The sequence below is a fragment of the Bufo gargarizans genome, chromosome 11 (assembly GCF_014858855.1).
Source record: "Bufo gargarizans isolate SCDJY-AF-19 chromosome 11, ASM1485885v1, whole genome shotgun sequence".
Classification (NCBI taxonomy): domain Eukaryota; kingdom Metazoa; phylum Chordata; class Amphibia; order Anura; family Bufonidae; genus Bufo; species Bufo gargarizans.
The window spans coordinates 79,119,879-79,142,227 of NC_058090.1; the positions used below are offsets into that span (position 1 = coordinate 79,119,879).

Genomic DNA, 22,349 nt, shown 5'->3' on the forward strand with positions numbered 1-22,349 from the left:
AAATAACTGTGGAGAGACTGCTTGATTGAGAGACATCTCTATGCACGTGGACACTTTAATCCGGAGCCACACGAATTTGTATCGGGACACTACATTTGCGGTCTGCGGTTTCATTGCCACCATATAATCCTAGTGGTGGCAAGTGTGAATTGTGATTGATTAATATACAAGGTTTGCGCAACTATCACCCGCCAGTGTGATTTTATGTTTGTACCACCTATCATTTTATGTGATTTTATTATATTTGAGTGTTGTTATGAATTATTAAATATTACTTTCCCCATGGTCCAGATAGTGTGAGTGCTCACTTCTTCTTTTTTGTCATATTGTTTATCAATTTTTGGGTTCGGGCACCCAAGTTGTGAGTTTGCAGCACCCGCCCGTAATTACCTGAGTGTGAGCCAACCACCAAATTACTCTATTTCTGAGCTGCTGTTAACCTGCGATTTCTACGGCCGGTGACTCGGATAAACTTATCCTCCGCAGCAGAGGTTATTCTTGGTCTTCCTTTCCTATGGCGGTCCGCATGTGAGTCAGTTTCTTTGTAGCGCTTGATGGTATTTGTGACTGCACTTGGGGACACTTTCAAAGTTTTCCCAATTTTTCGGACTGACTGACCTTCATTTCTTTAAGTAATGATGGTCACTTGTTTTTCTTTACTTAGCTGCTTTTTTCTTGCCATAATACAAATTCTAACAGTCTATTCAGTAGGACTATCAGCTGTGTATCCACCGAACTTCTCCACAACGCAACTGATGGTCCCAACCCCATTTATAAGGCAAGAAATTCCACTTATTAAACCTGACAGGGCACAACTGTGAAGTGAAAAACATTTCAGGTGACTACCTCTTGAAGCTCATCAAGAGAATGCCAAGAGTGTGCAAAGCAGTAATCAAAGCAAAAGGTGGCTACTTTGAAGAACCTAGAATATGACATATTTTCAGTTGTTTCACACTTTTTTGTTATGTATATAATTCCACATGTGTTCATTCATAGTTTTGATGCCTTCAGTGTGAATCTACAATTTTCATAGTCATAAAAATAAAGAAAACTCTTTGAATGAGAAGATGTGTCCAAACTTTTGGTCTGTACTGTAAATCATCGTCCCAAAAATTCTCATTAAGGTGTTCTATATACATGTTTCCACAAAATATTGATAAGAGGGGTTAGATATACCAGCTTGCAGCAAATACTCATTAAGGGGTTTTATATACCTGTTTCCACAAAATACTGATAGATGGGATTTATATACCAGCTTCCACCAAAAATTGATTAAGGGGTTTGATAAATCAGCTTCCAGCAAATACTCATTAGGTGGTTCTATATACCTGTTTCCACAAAATACTGATAGAGGGGATTGATATAAAAGTTTCCACCAAGTATCGATTAAGGCATGCCATAGAAGACTTAAAGGTAGGCAGACAATGTAATAGAGCAGCAGGAAATGCTAGCAGAATGCTTGGGTGTATAGGGAGAGGAATTACCAGTAGAAAGAGGGATGTGCTCATGCCGCACTACAAAGCACTAGTGAGAACTCATTTGGAGTATTGTGCGCAGTACTAGAGACCATATCTCCAGAAGGATATTAATACTTTGGAGAGAGTTCAGAGAAGAGCTACTAAACTGGAACATGGATTGCAGGATAAAACTTACCAGGAAAGATTAAAGGACCTTAACATGTAAATCTTGGAAGAAAGACGAGACAGAGGGGATATGATAGAAACTTTTAAATACATAAAGGGAATCAACAAGGTAAAAGAGGAGAGAATATTTAAAAGAAGAAAAACTGCTAAAAGAGGACATCGTTTTAATTTAGAGGGGCAAAGGTTTAAAAGTAATATCAGGAAGTATTACTTTACTGAAAGAGTAGTGAATGCATGGAATAGCCTTCCTGCAGAAGTGGTAGCTGCAAATACAGTGAAGGAGTTTAAGCATGCATGAGTGTCACGGAAGGTGTACAGGAAACAAGACAATACAAAATGAATATATGACTCACTGGATCCAAAACTAAGGAACAAAAGGGAGACCCCTGCATAAGACCTGGCACTCTCCCTGACTGCTCAGCCTATGCGAAGATCCCGATGGTAGATGATCGCATATCCTCGTACCTCGACTTTATAACACCTGAACACCCTATAATAGTGAGGGGACACAACCACCGGCTCCCTACACTAGACACGGAGGGAGTCAGGGTCACCTGGGATCCAGCAAACATAAAATCACAAATGAATGTAACACTTATCTTGTAGAAGACTGGGAAATAGGATCAGCATGCACACACACTCCAGGAAGTTGTATAAGCCGCACACTAATGCATTATGGGGAGGAATTTAAAGGGATGCAATCAGTCCAACTACAAGACAGCTGAGAGAGGCTAACGAGATGAGGAACTGAAAACCAACACAAAGAAAGCTCAAGGAGGAGGTTCTGAAAGGCATCTGTCAGAGCTTCTCAGATGTCTGGTTGTGACAGTACCCCTCCCTCTACGAGTAGACTCCGGACACTCAGAGCCCACCTTCTCAGGATGGGACCTATGGAAAGCCCTGATGAGATGAGTGGCCTTAATGTCCGTCATTCGGACCCACATCCTCTCCTCAGGACCATAACCCTCCAAATGAACGAGGTACTGGAGAGAACCGCGGACAACACGAGAATCCACAATCCTAGAGACCTGAAATTCAAGATTACCATCAACCATAATCGGAGGAGGAGGCAAAGGCGAGGGTACAATGGGTTGAACATAAGGTTTTAATAAGGACTTATGAAAAACATTATGGATCTTCCAAGTCTGAGGAAGATCAAGATGGTAGGCAACAGGATTGATGACCGACAGGATTTTGTAAGGCCCAATAAACTTAGGACCCAACTTCCAGGAGGGAACCTTCAATTTGATATTCTTGGTAGACAACCACACCAGATCACCAACATTCAGGTCCGAACCAGGCACACGTCTCTTATCTGCCACACGCTTATATCTCTCACTCATGCTCTTTAGATTTTCCTGAATCTTTTGCCAAATCGATGACAAAGATCAGGTAAACCAGAAGACCCCTCTCCCGAGAATGTCCCAAACTGCGGATGAAACCCATATGCACCAAAAAATTGTGACTTATCAGAGGACTCCTGATGACGGTTATTTAAAGCAAACTCAGCAAGGGACAAAAAATCACACCAATCCTCCTGATTCTCCGCCACAAAACCCGCAGCGCAGATATGTCTCTAGATTCTGATTGACGTGCTCTGTCTGGCCATTCAACTGCGGGTGGAAAGCAGAAGAGAATGACAACCGAACCCCCAAGCGAGAACAGAAAGCCTTACAGAATCTGGAAACAAACTGCGTGGCCCTATCAGAGACTATGTCTGAAGAAATACCATGCAATTTGACAATGTGATCAATAAATGCCTGCGCCAGCGTCTTAGCATTGGGCAAACCAGGAAAAGGGATAAAATGCACCATTTTGCTAAAACGGTCCACCACCACCAGAATCACAGTCTTCCCCGAGGAACGAGGCAGGTCCGTTATGAAGTCCATGGATGGGAAGGAATGGGTAAGGGAAGGAGAGGACCTGATGGCCGTGAATGAGGGACTTTGGCACGAGCGCATGTCTCGCAAGCAGCCACAAAACCCTCAACCGACTTACGAAGCGCAGGCCACCAGAATCTCCGAGCGATGAGATCCACTGTGGCTCTTGCCCCCGGGTGCCCAGCAAGGACAGTATCGTGGTATTCCTTAAAAATCTTGTGTCTTAAAGCGAGAGGCATAAACAACCTCCCAGGAGGACAAAGATCAGGAGCCTCTGACTGGGCTACCTACACCTCTACCTCCAATTCAGAAAAAAGAGCAGAGACCACCACACCTTCAGCCAAAATGGGACCCAGGTCTTCAAAATTCCCACCTCCCGGGAAACAACGTGACAGGGCATCTGCCTTCACATCCTTAACCCCAGGGCGGAACGTGACAACAAAATTAAACCTTGAAAAGAACAAAGACCATCTGGCCTGTCTCGGGTTCAGACGCTTGGCTGACTCCAAGTAGGCCAGATTTTTATGGTCAGTAAACACGGTAATAGGGTGTCTGGCTCCCTCTAGCCAATGGCGCCATTCCTCAAAAGCCAATTTGATGGCCAACAACTCCCTATCTCCCACATCGTAATTTCTCTCTGCGGAGGAGAGTTTCTTCGAGAAAAAGGCACACGGTCGCCATTTGGCAGGAGAGGAACCCTGAGACAAGACAGCACCCACACCCACCTCAGAAGCATCAACCTCAACTATGAAGGGTAGAGAAATATCAGGTTGTACCAAGATGGGAGCGGAAGCAAAACTCTCCTTGATATTAGAAATGGCCTTCCGCGCCTCTACCGACCAGGACGAAAAATCTACCCCCTTTCTGGTCATATCAGTGAGTGGTTTAACAGCAGAGGAATAATTCAAAATAAACTTCCTGTAATAATTGGCAAAGCCCAAAAAACGCATCAGCGCCTTCTGATTCTCAGGAAGCTCCCACTCAAGCACAGCGCGGACCTTCTCGGGGTCCATGCAAAAACCAGAAGCGGAGAGAAGAAACCCCAGAAATTGAATTTCTGGAACCGCAAACACACATTTTTCCAGTTTCGCATATAATTTATTCTCCCGCAGGATGAGCAAGACCTGACGTAAGAGTTTCTTATGAGTTTTGAAATCAGGAGAAAAAAATCAAAATGTCATCCAAATACACTAATACAAATTTTCCCATTAAATGATAAAAAATGCTGAAAAACGGCTGGGGCATTCATCAAACCAAAAGGCATAACCAAATTCTCCAAATGGCCCTCAGGGGTATTGAAGGCCGTCTTCCATTCGTCTCCTTCTCTGACCCTGACCAGGTTGTATGCCCTAATTTGGAAAAGACTTTAGCCCCAACAATCCGGGATCAGAGGAAGCGGATAAGGGTCACGAATAGTGATACTGTTCAGCTCCCTGAAATCCAGACAAGGTCTTAAAGAACCATCTTTTTTCTTAACAAAGAGAAAACCAGCGGCAACAGGTGACTTCGAGGGTCGTATGTGTCCTTTTCTCAGACTCTCAGAGATATAAGCACGCATAGCGATCCTCTCAGGTTGGGAAAGATTGTATAAACGAGATTTAGGCAGCTTGGAGCCTGGGATGAGATTAATAGGGCAATCGTACTCTGTGTGCGGGGGAAAATCCCGAACTCCACTCTCAGAGAAGACATCCGAAAATTCAGAGAGAAAAGGTGGTACAGTCTTAGTAGAAACCTCAGAAACAGATGTCGTGAGGCAATTCTCTCTGCAAAAGTCACTCCAACCATTTATTTGCCTCGCTTGCCAATCAATGGTGGGGTTATGTTTAGTGAGCCAGGGTAGCCCCAACACAAGAGGAGTAGGTAATCCGCTAAGGACGAAACATGACACATCCTCAACATGAGCATCACTCACTATTAAACAGATATTGTGAACTATGCCCTTTAATGATTTCTGAGAAAGTGGAGCGGAATCAATAGCAAAAACAGGAATATCCTTTCCCAAAGTGCATACCTGGAAACCATGAGTTATCGCAAATTAATTATCAATTAGATTGACAGCTGCTCCACTATCTACAAAAATCTCACAAAAAATGTTCTTGCTCTCTAGCGCCACCCTGGCAGGCAGGACAAAATGGGAACTACAAGCAAACGGAAAACCTGCAATCTCTGCCTCAACCCTGCCAATAGTAACAGATTGAACATTTTTAAAAGATTTTTTCCTTTTTGTTTCTTTATTACTCCCAAAAAACTGCCTGAATCTCCTAGAGGGACAAACATTTGCCAAATGATTTATACCTCCACAACAAAAAGAAACTTTCCCATGCGGGCTGAATCTTCTATTGTCAGAGGCAATCAACCCCAGCTGCATGGGCTCCTGCTCAGAAGGGACTGACAGCGACTGAGAACCCTGCGCACAGAATGAGACCGCTGCACTGTCCTGGGATTGAGTATGACAGGAAGGAGTACTCTCTTCTCTCTCTCTAAGATGCCTGTCAATACGAACGGCCTGAGACATAGCAGAGTCCAAGGTGATAGGCCTCTCATGAAAGGCAAATGCATCTTTCAATCCCTCTGAAAGACCATGGTAAAATTGACTTCGGAGTGCAGCATCATTCCAACCAGTATCAGCTGCCCATCTCCAAAATTCTGAGCAGTATATCTCTGCGGATTGTTTACCCTGGCATAAGAGACGTAGTCTAGACTCAGCCAAAGCAATACGATCCGGATCATCATATATCTGACCCAGGGCTAAAAAGAATTTATCCACTGAACGGAGGGGCCGTGCCCCCACCGGCAGCGGAATGGCCCACGACTGAGCGTTACCCCTGAGCAGCGGGGAATGGGGAAGAAGGCGAAAATGGAGTTTGCAAGCCTCTCTAAAATGCACAAAATTTTCACTGCCCCCAGAGAACGTATCCGGGAGCGAGATCTTAGGCTCAGAACAAACTCCATGAACGCAAGCTGAACCGGTCACTAGAAACTGAGAAAGAGTCTTACGGAGATCAGCTACCTCCAATGAAAGACCCTGAAAGCGTTCAGTCAAAAGTGAAACCGGATCCATGCTTGAGACGGTTTTAGCGGCTTATAATGTCACGGAAGGTGTACAGGAAACAAGACAATACAAAATGAATATATGACTCACTGGATCCAAAACTAAGGAACGAAAGGGAGACCCCTGCATAAGACCTGGCACTCTCCCTGACTGCTCAGCCTATGCGAAGATCCCAATGGTAGATGATCGCATATCCTCGTACCTCGACTGTATAACACCTGAACACCCTATAATAGTGAGGGGACACGACCACCGGCTCCCTACACTAGACACGGAGGGAGTCAGGGTCACCTGGGATCCAGCAAACATAAAATCACAAATGAATGTAACACTTATCTTGTAGAAGACTGGGAAATAGGATCAGCATGCACACACGCTCCAGAAAGTTGTAGAAGCCACACACTAATGCATTATGGGGAGGAATTTAAAGGGATGCAATCAGTCCAACTACAAGACAGCTGAAAGAGGCTAACGAGATGAGGAACTGAAAACCAACACAAAGAAAGCTCAAGGAGGAGGTTCTGAAAGGCATCTGTCAGAGCTTCTCAGATGTCTGGTTGTGACAATGGGATAGGAATGAGGCCATCCTTCATATAAGATAGGGCCAGTGGCTATCCATAGTATTTAGTATATTGGGCAGACTAGATGGGCCAAATGGTTCTTATCTGCCGACACATCTGTGTTTCTATAAACTGGTTCAACCAAATATTGATTGAGGGGTTTGATATACCAGCTACCAGTAGTGATGTCCCGAACTATTCGCCGGCGAACAGTTCACGGCGAACATAGCTTATTCGCGTTCGCCATGGCAGGCGAACATATGCGATGTCCGTTCCGCCCCCTATACATCATCATTGAGCAAACTTTGATCCTGTACCTCAAAGTCAGCAGACACATTCCAGCCAATCAGCAGCAGACCCTCCCTCCCAGACCCTCCTACCTCCTGGACAGCATCCATTTTAGATTAATTCTGAAGCTGCATTCTTAGTGAGAGGAGGGAGAGTGTAGCTGCTGCTGATTCAATAGGGAAAGCGTTAGCTAGGGCAGTCTTCTGTGTCCACAGACTCATCTGCTGTAAGGACAACATCCTGACAGCACCCCAAAAAGCCCTTTTTAGGGCTGGTACATCAGTCTGATTTTTTTATATATATATATATATGTTGGTAAGGCTGATTAGTCAGTTGTGGGAGGGGCGGAGGCTCTTCATATACGAGCCACAGCCTCATTCACAGGCGTGTGTTCTCAGGTGCCCCACCCTCCCTCTCTTATCTTCTCATTTCCACAGGGTATGCCCACTTACAGGCCTACCCACGATCATGGCTTAGGGCACACAACAAGCCATTTAGTCAGCTAAGACACGCCTAGCTGGGTTAGGTTGTTCCCGTTGCTTCTCTCCTTAGGGTTCTTCGGATATCTCTTGGCCGTAGCCATGACCACAAATATATATATGCTTAAACTCCTCCACTGTATTTGCAGCTACCACTTCTGCAGAAAGGCTATTCCATGCATCCACTACTCTCTCAGTAAAGTAATACTTCCTGATATTACTTTTAAACCTTTGCCCCTCTAATTTAAAACTATGTCCTCTTGTAGCAGTTTTTCTTCTTTTAAATATTCTCTCCTCTTTTACCTTGTTGATTCCCTTTATGTATTTAAACGTTTCTATCATATCCCCTCTGTCTCGTCTTTCTTCCAAGCTATACATGTTAAGGTCCTTTAATCTTTCCTGGTAAGTTTTATCCTGCAAACCAGGTACCAGTTTACTAGCTCTTCTCTGAACTCTCTCCAAAGTATTAATATCCTTCTGGAGATATGGCCTCCAGTACTGAGCACAATATTCCAAATGAGTTCTCACTAGTGCTTTGTAGTGCGGCATGAGCACCTCCCTCTTTCTACTGGTAATGCCTCTCCATATACACCCAAGCATTCTGCTAGCATTTCCTGCTGCTCTATGACATTGTCTGCCTACCTTTAAGTCTTCAATGGCATGCCTTAATCGATATTTGGTGGAAACTTTTATATCAATCCCCTCTATCAGTATTTTGTGGAAACAGGTATATAGAACCACCTAATGAGTATTTGCTGGAAGCTGATTTATCAAACCCCTTAATCAATATTTGTTGGAAGCTGATGTATCGTAGGCCTCAATGAATATTTGGTGGAAGCTGGTATATCAATCCCCTCTATCAGTATTTTGTGGAAACAGGTATATAAAACCCCTTAATGAGAATTTGCTGCAAGCTGGAATATCTAACCCCTCTTATCAATATTTTGTGGAAACAGGTATATAGACCACCTTAATGAGAATTTTTTGGAAGATGATATATCAAAACCCTTAATCAATATTTGGTGGAAGACATTGTATAGTAGGCCTCAATCTACATTTGGTGGAAGCCGATATATGAATCCCCTCTATCAGTATTTTGTGGAAACAGGTATATAGAGCCTAATAATGACTGGAAGCTGGCATATCAAACCCCTTAATCAATATTTGTTGAAATCCGGTGTATCGCAGGCCTCAATCAATATTTGGTGGAAGCTGGTATATCAATTCTCTATATCAGTATTTTGTGGAAACAGGTATATACAACCCCTTAATGAGTATTTGCTGGAAGCTGATACATCAAACCCCTCAATCAACATTTGGTTGAACCAGTTTATTGCATGCCTCAATCTATATTTGGTTGAAGCTTTTATATCAATCTCCTCTGTCAGTATTTTGTGGAAAGAGGTATATAGAACCCCTTAATGAGTATTTGTTGGAAGCTGATATATCAAACCCCTTAATCAATATTTGGTGCAACTGGTGTATCGCAGTCCTCAATCTACATTTGGTCGAAGCTGGTATATCAATCCCCTTTATCAGTATTTTGTGGAAACAGGTATCTAGAAACCCTTAATGAGTATTTGCTGAAAGCTGATTTATCAAAACCCTTAATCAATATTTAGTGGAATCCAGTGTATCGCAGGCCTCAATCTATATTTGGTGGAAACTTTTATATCAATCCCCTCTATCAGTATTTTGTGAAAACAGGTATATAGAGCCACCTAATGAGTATTTGCTGGAAGATGTTATATCAAACCCATTAATCAATATTTGGTGGAAGCCGTTATATCGTAGGCCTCAATCTACATTGATAAATGTATGAATCCCCTCTATCAGTATTTTATGGAAACAGGTATATAGAGCCTAATAATGACTATGTGCTAGAAGCTGGTATATCACACCCCTTAATCAATATTTGGTGGAAGCTGGTTTATCGCAGGCCTCAATCAATATTTGGTAGAAGCCGGTATATAAAACCCAAAAATAAGTATTTGCTAGAAGCAGGAATATCAATCCCCAATATTTGGTGGAAGCCGGTTTATTGCAGGCCTCAAACAATATATGGTGGAAGCCGGTATATAAATCCCCTCTTTCAATATTTTGTGGAAACAGGTATATAGAATTCCTTAATGAGTATTTGCTGGAAGCTGGTATATCAAACCCCTTAATCAATATTTGGTGGTAACCAGTGTATCGCAGGCCTCAATCAGTATTTTGTTATAGCAGGAATATCAAACCCCTTAATGAGTATTTTGTGGATTCAGGTATATCGAGCACCGTAATCATTTTTTTTTTTTTTGGGACAACAGGTTTATCACACCAGTTGCAATTAGTTTATCCAAAAACATTTGTCCGTCTATCTAGCTGTGGTATCTGAGCAGAACTGCACCTAACTGCTGTACAATACAAATGCACTATAATATATTTTCTATCACACCCCTCAGTATATCACACCTTTCTATAGCACACCTATACCAGTCCTCAAAAAGACTTAATATAATATACTTTCCATCACAACCCTAAGTATATAACACCTTTCTATAGCACACCTATACCAGTCCTCAAAAAATAAATATATAAAAAATAAAAAATAATATAATATATACTTAGGGTTGTGATAGAAAGTATATTATATTAAGTCTTTTTGAGGACTGGTATAGGTGTGCTATAGAAAGGTGTTATATACTTAGGGTTGTGATAGAAAGTATAACACCTTTCTATAGCACACCTATACTAGTCCTCAAAAATACTTTTCAGTCTGTCCCTGGTCCACATAGCAACCTCTCCCTACAAAAACAAAAAAACTGAATGTAAAATGGCTGCCAGATCGGGTTTATTTATAGGGTAGGGGTTGTGTCCATGTGCTGTATAGTCTAAAATTGCTGTCCTGTCCCACCTGATGGATGTGTCATGGGTCAAAGTTTGGTACAATGCAAAAGAAAATGGCGCCGGCGGACATCGCCATATGTTTGCATGTTCTGCAAACCGCGAGTGAGCAAAGTTCGCTGCCAAACGACTGCCGGGCGAACCGCAAGTCCATCTCTACTCTTGCGGATTTTGGATCAAATCAAATATTTTTGGAGAACTTCGGCGAACTGACCGAATCGAATTTTTGAGAAATTCGTTCATCTCTAATATCACACATACATTATTAGTACACATAAAATAACTGTATATTCACCATTATAGATGATGCAATTAGAAACTTTATTAGCAAGACTTTATTTTTTTAGAAGGCATGTATATAATGGACAGAGAAGTCATATGTATTGTCTATACACTACCATTAAGAACAATTTTCTAAAGTAAAAGAAAGTCAAGAACATCCCTTAGATATAACTTCAGTGAGGAGGTAGAGTAAACTAGTAACACTGCACTGTATTCCGGTGTCTGACGATCCCCAGTTACACTGCAGAGAAAAAGACATGGATTAAGAAAAACAAATAAAAATGTCAAATTCAATCCACTGTATTCATATTACCGATAGAAAAGCAATGAAGTGATAAAAAAATGAGAAGTTAATTTTTATTTATAGCACAATGGGGTTTGTCTGATTATATAAAGAATAGTTTAAAAAATCAGACATAAAAGAGGAATGGGATGCCATAAGGACCCTCATCTATTAGCCAGTAGAAAACCAGTTCAAATATCATCTTTTTCTGCATTTAGTTATTACACAGAAATCCCACTGTATTCAATCAAAACTGTAATGCTTCTTAGCAGCCGTGGAATGGAAAATGTAACATTGTTTTCTGTATTACCTCACATTTACCAGCAAATCATTGGAGGTCCCAGCAATGGCTCAAAATGTGGTACGCTTACTGCCTGAAGTCCTGGGGACCTCTACACAGGCCGATTATCAGGAATATAAAAATATTGCTTGTAGGGTGATCACATCTTTCACGTACAGTACTTGGCAGCACATGGTCGTGTATAAACTGGGGTTGTGCTGCCAACAATGTGAAAACTGAATGGGGCAAACAATCATAGTAGCGATCATTTATTCCCTACTAGGTGTGTCTCGGGTTGTTAAGAAGGCAGTGTTGAGCAACTTGCATAGCATCAATCCTTGCATGTGTGGACAGAAGTTGCCTAATGGAAGAACCCTAACAAAGGTTAGGCAAAAAAATATATATATTTTAAAGAAGCCATCCATATCTGTATTCATATAGATTTTAGTGAATTGTAGAACAAAGAAGGATCCTCTGTGCAGGATTCTCAATTCTTTACCATAATGGGAGCTTTTGCAAAAACATCCGTATGTCTGGGGGATCTGTTTTATCTTTCATTACACATACAAGCCCTTGAGTTAATGGGTATTGTTTAATGCTCAATATGTCCTATGGTCAGGGTTGGACTAGGACTCCTTGAGCTGACCAAGGAAAACCATTCTTAGGGCCAAACCCTCATAACATCAATAAAGTCAAATAGGTTTTGATTCAAGTAAGTAGACCCTAGTGTGAATTTACTGTCGCTAAAAGCAGACAATGGACTTTCAATGGACTTTTGGGGCCCGTTATAGTATGAGAGCTCGGGCCCACTGACATTTCCTCTGGACCAATCTGATACTGTCTATGGTGGCACTACAGAGAAACTAAACACATACTGTTAGGTTTCCCAACTGATTATAGCTAATTGTAGAGGAATGTTTTGTCATCTGCATCTTAACAAGTGAAACTTCTGACAAGTAGACATTGTCCAAAGAGAACATCCTCTATAGTTTATTCTAAAAAGAACTATATGACATATCATGCAAGTTGACTAGATGGTCTTTCCTCAAGATAACATTATGTTGATTGCATGACTGTACTTTTAAAGCACCTTGAAATTCTGCAGATTTTGTTGCAGACTAAAAATCTGTTCAATTCATTTAAATAAAATGTAAACTCTATACAGGGGCATGAAGTTGTTTTTTCAATCTGCAGCATGTGAAGGCATTCTTATAGTCCACCTATAAGTATAATGTCCTGTGAATTGTTAAGAAAATATAAATATGAGGCTTTAGTACTCACCAAATTTATATGATGCCTGGAAGCCTCTAAACTGATTGCTGCCATCACTAACAAATCTCAGCCACAGTGAATTCCCTTGAGAGGTAAAGGAAGGGATTTTATAGTTCCCACAGAATGGACCCTTCCAGTTGGACCCATCCTGGATCTCTAAATAGTCATAGATGCAGTACTGACTAGCCTCTGTCTGAAAATCAGCAACCTTGAAGGAAATCTATAAAGAGCAAAAGTGTACATTGTAATATCATATCACAAGGTGATCCGACTCCAACATTTTCCATATCATTTTTATTTATCAAATTTTTATTTCTGTATTTAGTAAAAATTATGTGGAAATATTTCGTAAAATTGTGACACTGATATGTTTTTCGAAATATAGATAAAAATAGAGAGAGAAATTCTAGGATAACTGAAATAATAAAAAAATATATATTTTAGGGGAAGCTTTGGACAAGTTGAAAACAATACTTTACCTTCTTTCCAACAGGAGCTGTAATGGTGTAGATGCAATTCATGTTTGGGCGGTAGGAATTGGGGTAACCAGGGGATGTAAAGTTTCTTTCCGGTGCATAGAACGCTCCTCCACATTGCACTGTGGAAAATATAATTTAATATCGTTATTGAAGTAGAATATTCATATACAACTTATTTTATATTTGTTGTCCATTCCGTTTAAAATCGTAGTCTAAAGAATAAAAAGAGAAATAAATGTAAAACTATATTTGATTTTAGCTGTTGAGAATTTGGAGCCTTTTTCAGAAAATCGGAGCCCCATAAAAAATTACTTTGTAGCTAAAACCTTACAATGGTACTCTAAGATTTTTTAGATACTTTTTTATGTGTTATTAGGTTCAGTGGGTCCATAAATGCTACTTGTAACCATCACATATTGTAAATTGTGTATCTCGAAGTATTCATAGATAAGTGATATAGTCATTGTAGTCATGCGTGGGTAATAATGAGTTGAGTGCTAAAAAATGATCTTCAAAGAACAGGAAGAAGTTCTATATGATTACTTAGTGATAGCTGCATGATTTTGGCTTAATATAGCTTGTGGCATGGAAAAAAAAGCTACTAAAATTTATAAAAAAAATTAACAAATAAACTTCAAACATTAGGCCATTTTCTGATTAAGTATCCACTTTAAGTTTTAAAATTAAAAGTTAAAAACAATATACCAAGATAAACTATAAACTCTAGAAAGTAATAGTGTACCTGTGCTGTATGTGGCTTTAAAGCCTACTCCAGCAACACTGCTGTCACTGGAAAACTCAACCAGTAACTGGTTAGTAGAGGCAATAATTTGAGGAATCAACCCAGTCCCACAAGTTCTGTCCAACAACAGGGGATCTTTCTTAGTGGGACCATCATAAATCCTAATATAGTCAGATATACAATTGGGTGACGACTGGACATCAAAGGCAACAAAGTTCAATGTAACCTAAAGAAATAATGAAAGGAAAGGACAATCAAACCAGTTGTGTGAGTCAGCACCAATATTAATAATGAAGAGCTATTTAACCTAATTGTAGATAGACCACAATGACCCGATGTCTGTTGATTTGTCAAAGCAATGAAACTTTAAAGTGTTAAAGCAGGGATCAGCAACTTCCGGCACGCCAGATGTTCTGAAACTACAACTCCCAGAAAGCTCCAGTCACTTCTATGGAAGTTGTGGGAACAGCCAAGCATTTTTGCATGCTGGGAGTTGAAGGTTCACAGTAGCTAGAATGCTGAAGGTTGTTAGAACATCGAGGTGAAGAAACACAAACATCATGAAAGTTGGAAAACTACTGGTAATTTTATAGTGAGGGGTCAAAAAAATTAAACACATCTATAGATACAAATAATGACATAGGATTAGTTGATGGTAAAACTTCTCATAAAAGGACAATAGCTGCTTATTTAATAAAATTTGGTGCTCTGTTCACACAAATTATTAATTTCAGATCCAAATAAAATAGAATCAAACCGATTCCAAAGTGCCTCATATGCCATTAAAAGTTGTGAATAACACTCTGTGGTCTCCTAAGACTGTATCAAATCTCTTTCAAGCTCTTGAAGGTCAAGACAGCATTAGAAATGTCAAATTGATGGTGACATACAAGACTTTGGGTAAATGGATGTTAGCCAGTAATAACAAGCATACTGCTTTTTTATTGTTTTTTTTATTAAGAAATGTATTCTATTTTGAGAGTAGATATCGTTTTTCTCTGTCTTCTGTCCTGTACAATGATGGCCACCATTTTGACCGAGCCATCCAAAATTAGAAAATATTTCTATTCTCCTGAACACAGATGTTCTGGGAAATTTGTTATTATCGATTCCCTCATCTCTACTAATAACTGTTGGATAATTCATTCTATGTTTGTAACTTAACATCAATGATTATTCCAGACTGTAGACGACAATTTATCATGGTATAACATCTCCTTCCTTGTATACTAGACATTGAATATTTAAAGGAAAAATGGTCTAATGTAAAAAAAATTAGGAGCTCTGGTTCTTTGTCAATAGTTGTGCCTTTTCACTACGGTACCTGATCTGATGGTGTTCTGATCAGCCAAACACAGCTAGCATTATTCGGGTATGCTGATGGGTAGTTGGCGGAGGTTAGACTTCCATTCTTTTCATTAAGTAAATAAGCACAGGCATCTGAAAGGGGAAACACAACACAATCAATGACTGTGATGGCTCTTGTATGTAACTTTTTTAAATCTGTAGACCTGCAAAAGCTTACTGCATTGATACAACCGGTTGATTTTAGAGACATCTAGAACACTCAGTCCATCTCTTTGCCCAATTGGGATGTTTGGGACCGGTATGGTCACAATGGTGGGTTGTCCTGATGTGTTTGAAAAAGCGAAACTGTCCAAAAAAAAGAACAAATAAAGGTAGAAACATCAAAATTTGTACTGTATCATACATTATAGAAAAGGATATTACAGAATTTTACTATAGTCTTTATAGCTGCCATGTATTATTAATTTTACCAACAAGTAATGAGCTAATGACCTTACCTGTCATAATGCATCACTGATTTATAGTCATACTCAAGCCCAAGGTTGTTGGTGTTTTGTTTATTAAAATTTATAACTTGACCTACAAGACAAAGAATCTCTATAAGGCTTTGTCCATGTGTGTTGGATTTCATTTACAGAATTGACTCTGCACCTAATTCAATGTGAAATCTGCATCCAATGCAGGTAAAGGAAGTTTCCGCAAATAAAAAAATAAAAAATTGGAAATTACCTGGTGATATGTACTGGTACATGATGGTGACATAGTTATCCCGGTCACTCCTTGTATGCTCATGGTAGAACCCCAGGGCATGGTTTAGCTCATGCTGTACAATTCCTCTGTACATACAGCCAGCCATGTCTACTGCAACCATCTGACCTCCACCTATCCGGCCCACAAATGATGCACATCTGAATATAAATAAAACATTTTTATTATTTGTTATAGTATTGACAGATTGGTCAAAATAATAATAACGCATAAGAAATAAAGCTGATATTAATGTAGAAAAACATCAAATTAATTACTGATATTCTGATTCATAGCAAATAAACGTATTGGTTCCCACTATAACAGCGCTACAATTAGGTGTAATTGTGGTTAATATTGATCTATTAGTGAGGGATGTAACATCTCATCAGCTTTTAACACAGAGGCTCACAAACCGTGTTGTAATGTAATACATTCATGACTATGTGCAAATACAAACCATAGTTAACTTCTATTATTCTACTGACAACTTCATAGGTCGTCCGCAGTGAGTTTCAGTTTCCTTCAGCTTCATTAATATATTTATAACTGTGACTAAATCTAGTCATCTAATAGGATGAGGAAAATTGGATGAGCTCACTCATTCCTCCAAAAAACCAGTCAATCTGATGCATGGACTAGCTGGGCTGGCTTACTACAATGGGTCTTTAATATAGTATATATTTTATGCCTTGTGTGTCATCACAGACACTCAAAAATAATAGAAATCTGGTTACATGTTTGGAGTCTACCTTTGCTGTTAGCTACTAATATCTAAAAGGTAGACTTGAAATGTTTAAAATCCATGATCAAAGACAATATTTTAAACACTGCTATTGTGCGCCCAAGGTGAAATACCACGTGCCGGGAAATGTTAAGACTGAAATAATAAGACTCCATTATGGAATTCACTTTTAGGTTAGTATAGGTACACCAAGCTTCACACACAATAGTAGATATTAATTTCATTTCTTTACTTGTTTCACACTAATAATCATAGATTACATTATTATATAGACACTTCCAGTAAATTAAACTCGAAAAAGCCTAAATACTAGAACCTACCCCCTTGAAGTCATAATATTGAGGTAGTCTTTCTCCGTTGTCCGAGGCACAAACCTCACACAGGTAAGGGTTTCAAATTCCTCCATTGATGTCTTAAACAAGTTGAGGCTTCCAATACCTGGGGTTAAAAGAGTATTTATACAATGATGAATCTACGGTAAAACAGTTAGGGTGGCCAAGTTAGATATGACATGAAAAAAAACTTACTATAATTGGAGGCAAACGAATAAGGCACATTGACCGTCCCATTGGCAGATTTGGGCCACAAGCACCCTGTGCAGGACGTAGCACTGCGTCCAGTTGTTTCCAACATGTCACCTTGATGTAAGTTTATGTCATTTTCTAAATAAAGAAGATGGTGACATTTTAAATGCAGTATTTACCCTTACTGTACAAATGAAATATCCAGTTCACTTAGTTGTCTAATCTAGTCTTTTAGACCCATGGACAACACAGAAAGATGAGTCAATGGTTGAACATAAAGTTAAACTTTTTCTATAAACCGTGACGTGGTGCTTGGGGCTCCGATATCTTCCTGACAGGAATATATTGGCAAAAGTCTCAGCTTTTAATATCTGCATTTATGACTAGCCAGTATAGTCAGTGGCATATCCGTGTGGTGCATTTTTTCTGTGATTTATGATTATATTTTCATCCGCACAATGCTCCATTTTGTGTAGGATGCCTTTGTGGTGCATGTGGACCGCGCCGACATCCTCCACCGTATGCAAAATATTTTTTGCTGGGGATAGTCGTTTGCTGCGGTCCACATGCGGTGGGGCTGCTCCCCCAATGAAAAACACGCTACAGTGTTAGGGGTTGAGCAGCTCCCCCAGATTTGCCACTATTTCTGTGTTTTTGTCTTGTTTTACATGTAGTGTATGTGCCTTCACCTGGCATTCAAACACTCTTTGCACCTGGTAGCCTCCATTACATGGTCTGATATGGGTGTGGCTTACAGTCTGGCTTTGTTCACATTGCACTAGTTGTCCTGCTGGGCGGTTGTGTGGAAGCTTGGCTGTGAGCTGGATTACATCACCTTCAGACCTTGTTCACACCATAGGTAGCGTAGTGGTAGGACCCCTTGCCATGCTGAGAACCGTGACGTGGTGCTTTGGGCTCCGATATCTTCCTGACAGGAATATATTGGCAAAAGTCTCAGCTTTTAATATCTGCATTTATGACTAGCCAGTATAGTCAGTGGCATATCCGTGTGGTGCATTTTTTCTGTGATTTATGATTATATTTTCATCCGCACAATGCTCCATTTTGTGTAGGATGCCTTGTGGTGCATGTGGACCGCGCCGACATCCTCCACCGTATGCAAAATATTTTTTGCTGGGGATAGTCGTTTGCTGCGGTCCACATGCGGTGGGGCTGCTCCCCCAATGAAAAACACGCTACAGTGTTAGGGGTTGAGCAGCTCCCCAGATTTGCCACTATTTCTGTGTTTTTATAAAGTACAGTAAGATTGAAAATGTATAAAAGAACTTGTATCATTTATACTACTGCTGCAGATCTGATTCCGTTATATGTTTAGTTTCTAAAAACTACTCCATACAGAGATATTCTCTCAACATATTCTCAATTAGGTCCATTAATATGCTCTTCATGTTATTAATATACAATATAGTTAAAACATAAAATATATATATATATGATAGGTGAAAAGCAACCAATTTACTTTGGAAGACTGTTTTGCAATCATCTTAGGTGGATACTTTGTGATGATCAGTAAATTACAGCCTAAGTTATACTTTATAGCTATATTTAGAATTCTGTCGGCTTCAGAACCAAACTATTGCCTGTTTAGTTAGTGTTTCTGTTATGGTTTGTTTGGAGACTTAAGGTTTGTGTGGTCCCATTGCATTTTACATAAGTGACATAGGAATATTGCATTTTATCAGGTTGTAGAACCCCTCCAGATGATTCATTCACTGAAGTTGTAGCAGGTCTATACAGGGATGCACCACCAATGTTGCCAGGTGAGGCCTCAGGCAGCACCAGGTAGGGGCAAGAGGGGGGCAGCGGAGGGGACATGGGCAATGATCGCTTTCATTGTGGCAAATGGGTTAGGTTAACAAATTGGCATTAGGGGGGCCCTGTTTCAGTTTTCGCCTCAGGCAACGGAAATGCTAGGTTCAGCCCTGGGTCTACAGTGACCAGATCCATGCACTACAACAATGGCTGGTGCTCTGTAGTTCCAGCAATACCTCCTAATACCATATCCACTACAGCTATCGCAGGCTTGTTGTGTGTTCGACCCCCGAGGATAGGTCATCAATATTAAAGTGCCAAAACCCTCTTAAGGTTCTGTATCAGATTTAAAAAGTATTCTCCCATTTAGTATGTACTGGTGACTTGTATTTTCCCTTTCCATCTGCATAACAGTACATTTATCAATGTTAAACCTCTTTTATTCCATCTCTGACTAATCCTATAACTTATCTTCCAGTTTCATCTGTAGCAGTATAGTGTCCTCCTACATCATAATTACTTTACACACTTAGTTGTCATCTATAACAATTGATGTTTTACTATGCAGTCCCTCTATGAGATCTTATATAAATATAGTAAAAAGAATAGGACCTGAATCTATCCCCTGTGGTCCCCATGTAGTAATAGTGACCTCTCTAATATTAACCCTGTGGTACCCATATAGTAATAGTGACCTCTCCAATACTAACCCTGTGGTACCCATATAGTAATAGTGACCTCTACAATACTAACCTCTGTGGTACCCATGTAGTAATAGTGACCTCTCCAATACTAACCCCTGTGGTACCCATATAATAATAGTGACTTCTCCTACACTAACCTCTGTGGAACCCATATAGTAATAGTGACCTCTCCAATACTAACCCCTGTGATACCCATATAATAATAGTGACCTCTCCAATTCTAACCCCTGTGGTACCCATATAGTAATAGTGACCTCTACAATACTAACCTCTGTGGTACCCATGTAGTAATAGTGACCTCTCCAATACTAACCCCTGTGGTACCCATATAGTAATAGTGACCTCTACAATACTAACCCTGTGGTACCCATATAGTAATAGTGACGTTTAAATAGTGTATACATTTAAATGGATAGCTGTTGGCCAAGCCATAGTTTGAATGATAGCTAAGTAATGGACATGGCCATCACAGGGGTCAGTGCAAATGGATTAATGTATTCATGTATAACATTAATTATCTATGTATGGCACTAATCCCTAGTAATTGGTGGACATACTCTTTAAGCACATGATTCTTGTAACAATGGAATGATTATGGCTTTCACTATGTCAAATACACTATAGAAATTATATTAGAAGGTTTTCTTTAAAAAACATTCTAAAATTATTTCTTAATGTAAATGCGTAATGTCTATAACTCATGACTTTTATTGACCAGGGAAAATAATCTGTTACCTTTGTTGACCTTGATTATCTTGGCAAAGGTTCCTTCAGGTTCTTCTGATGCCTTAGAATCTGTAACTAAAAGCATGTATATAATGAAGGAATCATGTCATGTATTTATCAGCAATGTATAATGTTACTATTTGTTATAATTAGAATGTTACTATTCATTATAATTCTTATATTAATTAGAATACTATCCCTCAATAAAACCTCGGAATTTGGATTTTCTTATTCTGTATTGCAATTTATTTTAATGGGATTCGAATTTCAACTTCCTAACAGTCTGTGATTTTCTTTCTATTATTTGCCCCATTGTTAATTGACTAATAAAGTCACAGAAAAAATAAAATAAATCATCTGTGACTTTAAGACGTAACTGAAAAATGGGAAAATAATAGAAATATAAATCCCAAAATGTAAGAGTGTTATACATCCAATCCCTTTGTCATACATTATAATACACAATAAGACACTTCAGCTTTCATTGATGATTAATTACCAGATATACTAAACATGACCTCATCTTACCTGGGCCTGATTTTGCAATTTTCTTGATCACATTTAATGTATTTTCTGTTGATTGGAAATGAGAAGTATATTGATGAATAAAATAAGAAATAAATAAAGCTATTGAGTTCTCATGGGGCAGTATTAAGAAAAATTTTGCGAAATTTGAGAATAAAAAAACAATACTGTGCATGCTCTGTTTATGTTCTGCTACACCTAGAAGTAAAAAAGTCTTGACATTGTATGTACTGGAATTAGAGACCAGATGCCAAGTCTTTTCACTTCTAAGTGTAGTGGGAAGTGAAAAATCTGGTCTCTGATTCCAGTACCTACAATGTCAAGACTTTTCACTTTCAGGTGAAAACATGATGTAATCTGCGCGATTGCAATACAGTTATTTATGGCCAGCCAGGATCAATTAGTCTATACTGCGCATGCGCTGAGATTGAAGCCAATAGGGCAAGCATGAAACTACAGGGTCGGGCTATAAGAAGATTTAGAAGCCTGGTCTTGGCTTCTGAAAGCAATCTGCAGGCAGGATGTTATAGAGCAGGAGCGGCTGAGCAGATTGGTCGGAAAAGATTTATAAAAAATTGTAATTTATTCTTTTAATTCTGTGATCGGAGCTCAATAGCCAAGTGGTCAGTCCTATCAGTGACTGAGAGCCTTCCCTGTATAAGTGTGTATACAGAGATATCAATCACCAATAGGACCATCCACATAGCTACTAAACTCAGAATGAGCACAGATTTAAATTAGAGATAATCTAAACAATTTATTAGAATAGAAATTTGATCAGATTTTTTTAAAATTTCAGATTCAGTTGGGTAAAATTTCTAGACAAATACATTTTCCAGACATTTTAAAACATGTTTGATCCATGTAAATAGGGTTTGTACCAGAATCTAATTTCTTAGTCTGATCTAACAAATGAAACCAAAACTAATTTTAGGAAAATTGCTCATCTCTAATCTAATGAATGAATCAGGAGTGATGCTGAATCTTTAGCAAAAAACTATAGTTAATTTCTATGCAACTGACGTTTTTGGTGCACTGTGGGTGAGGCGACTTCTTTCAGTCCGTTTGACTTACCCTGTGTCATCGCTAACCACTCTGAAGTCTTAGGGCTTGTCAATTGGACTAGAGAAGGCAACACTGGGAGGCATTACTGATGTAGCAATAATGCACT

The 22,349-nt window shown here is 39.5% G+C and overlaps 1 protein-coding gene across 1 annotated transcript; it reads right to left on the reverse strand.

Annotated features, from left to right (window-relative positions):
- Positions 1-11,306: 11,306 nt before the first annotated feature.
- On the reverse strand, positions 11,307-22,262 carry LOC122921322 (embryonic protein UVS.2-like). Its single transcript, XM_044271299.1, has 12 exons — positions 22,253-22,262; positions 20,663-20,728; positions 17,454-17,588; positions 17,247-17,364; positions 16,164-16,342; positions 15,932-16,013; positions 15,652-15,779; positions 15,451-15,566; positions 14,127-14,352; positions 13,385-13,503; positions 12,915-13,125; positions 11,307-11,311 (listed from the first exon to the last, which is right to left on the reverse strand). The coding sequence occupies exons 1-12, from the start codon at positions 22,260-22,262 to the stop codon at positions 11,307-11,309; spliced, it is 1,395 nt and encodes a 464-aa protein (XP_044127234.1).
- Between the last annotated feature and the right edge of the window lie 87 nt (positions 22,263-22,349).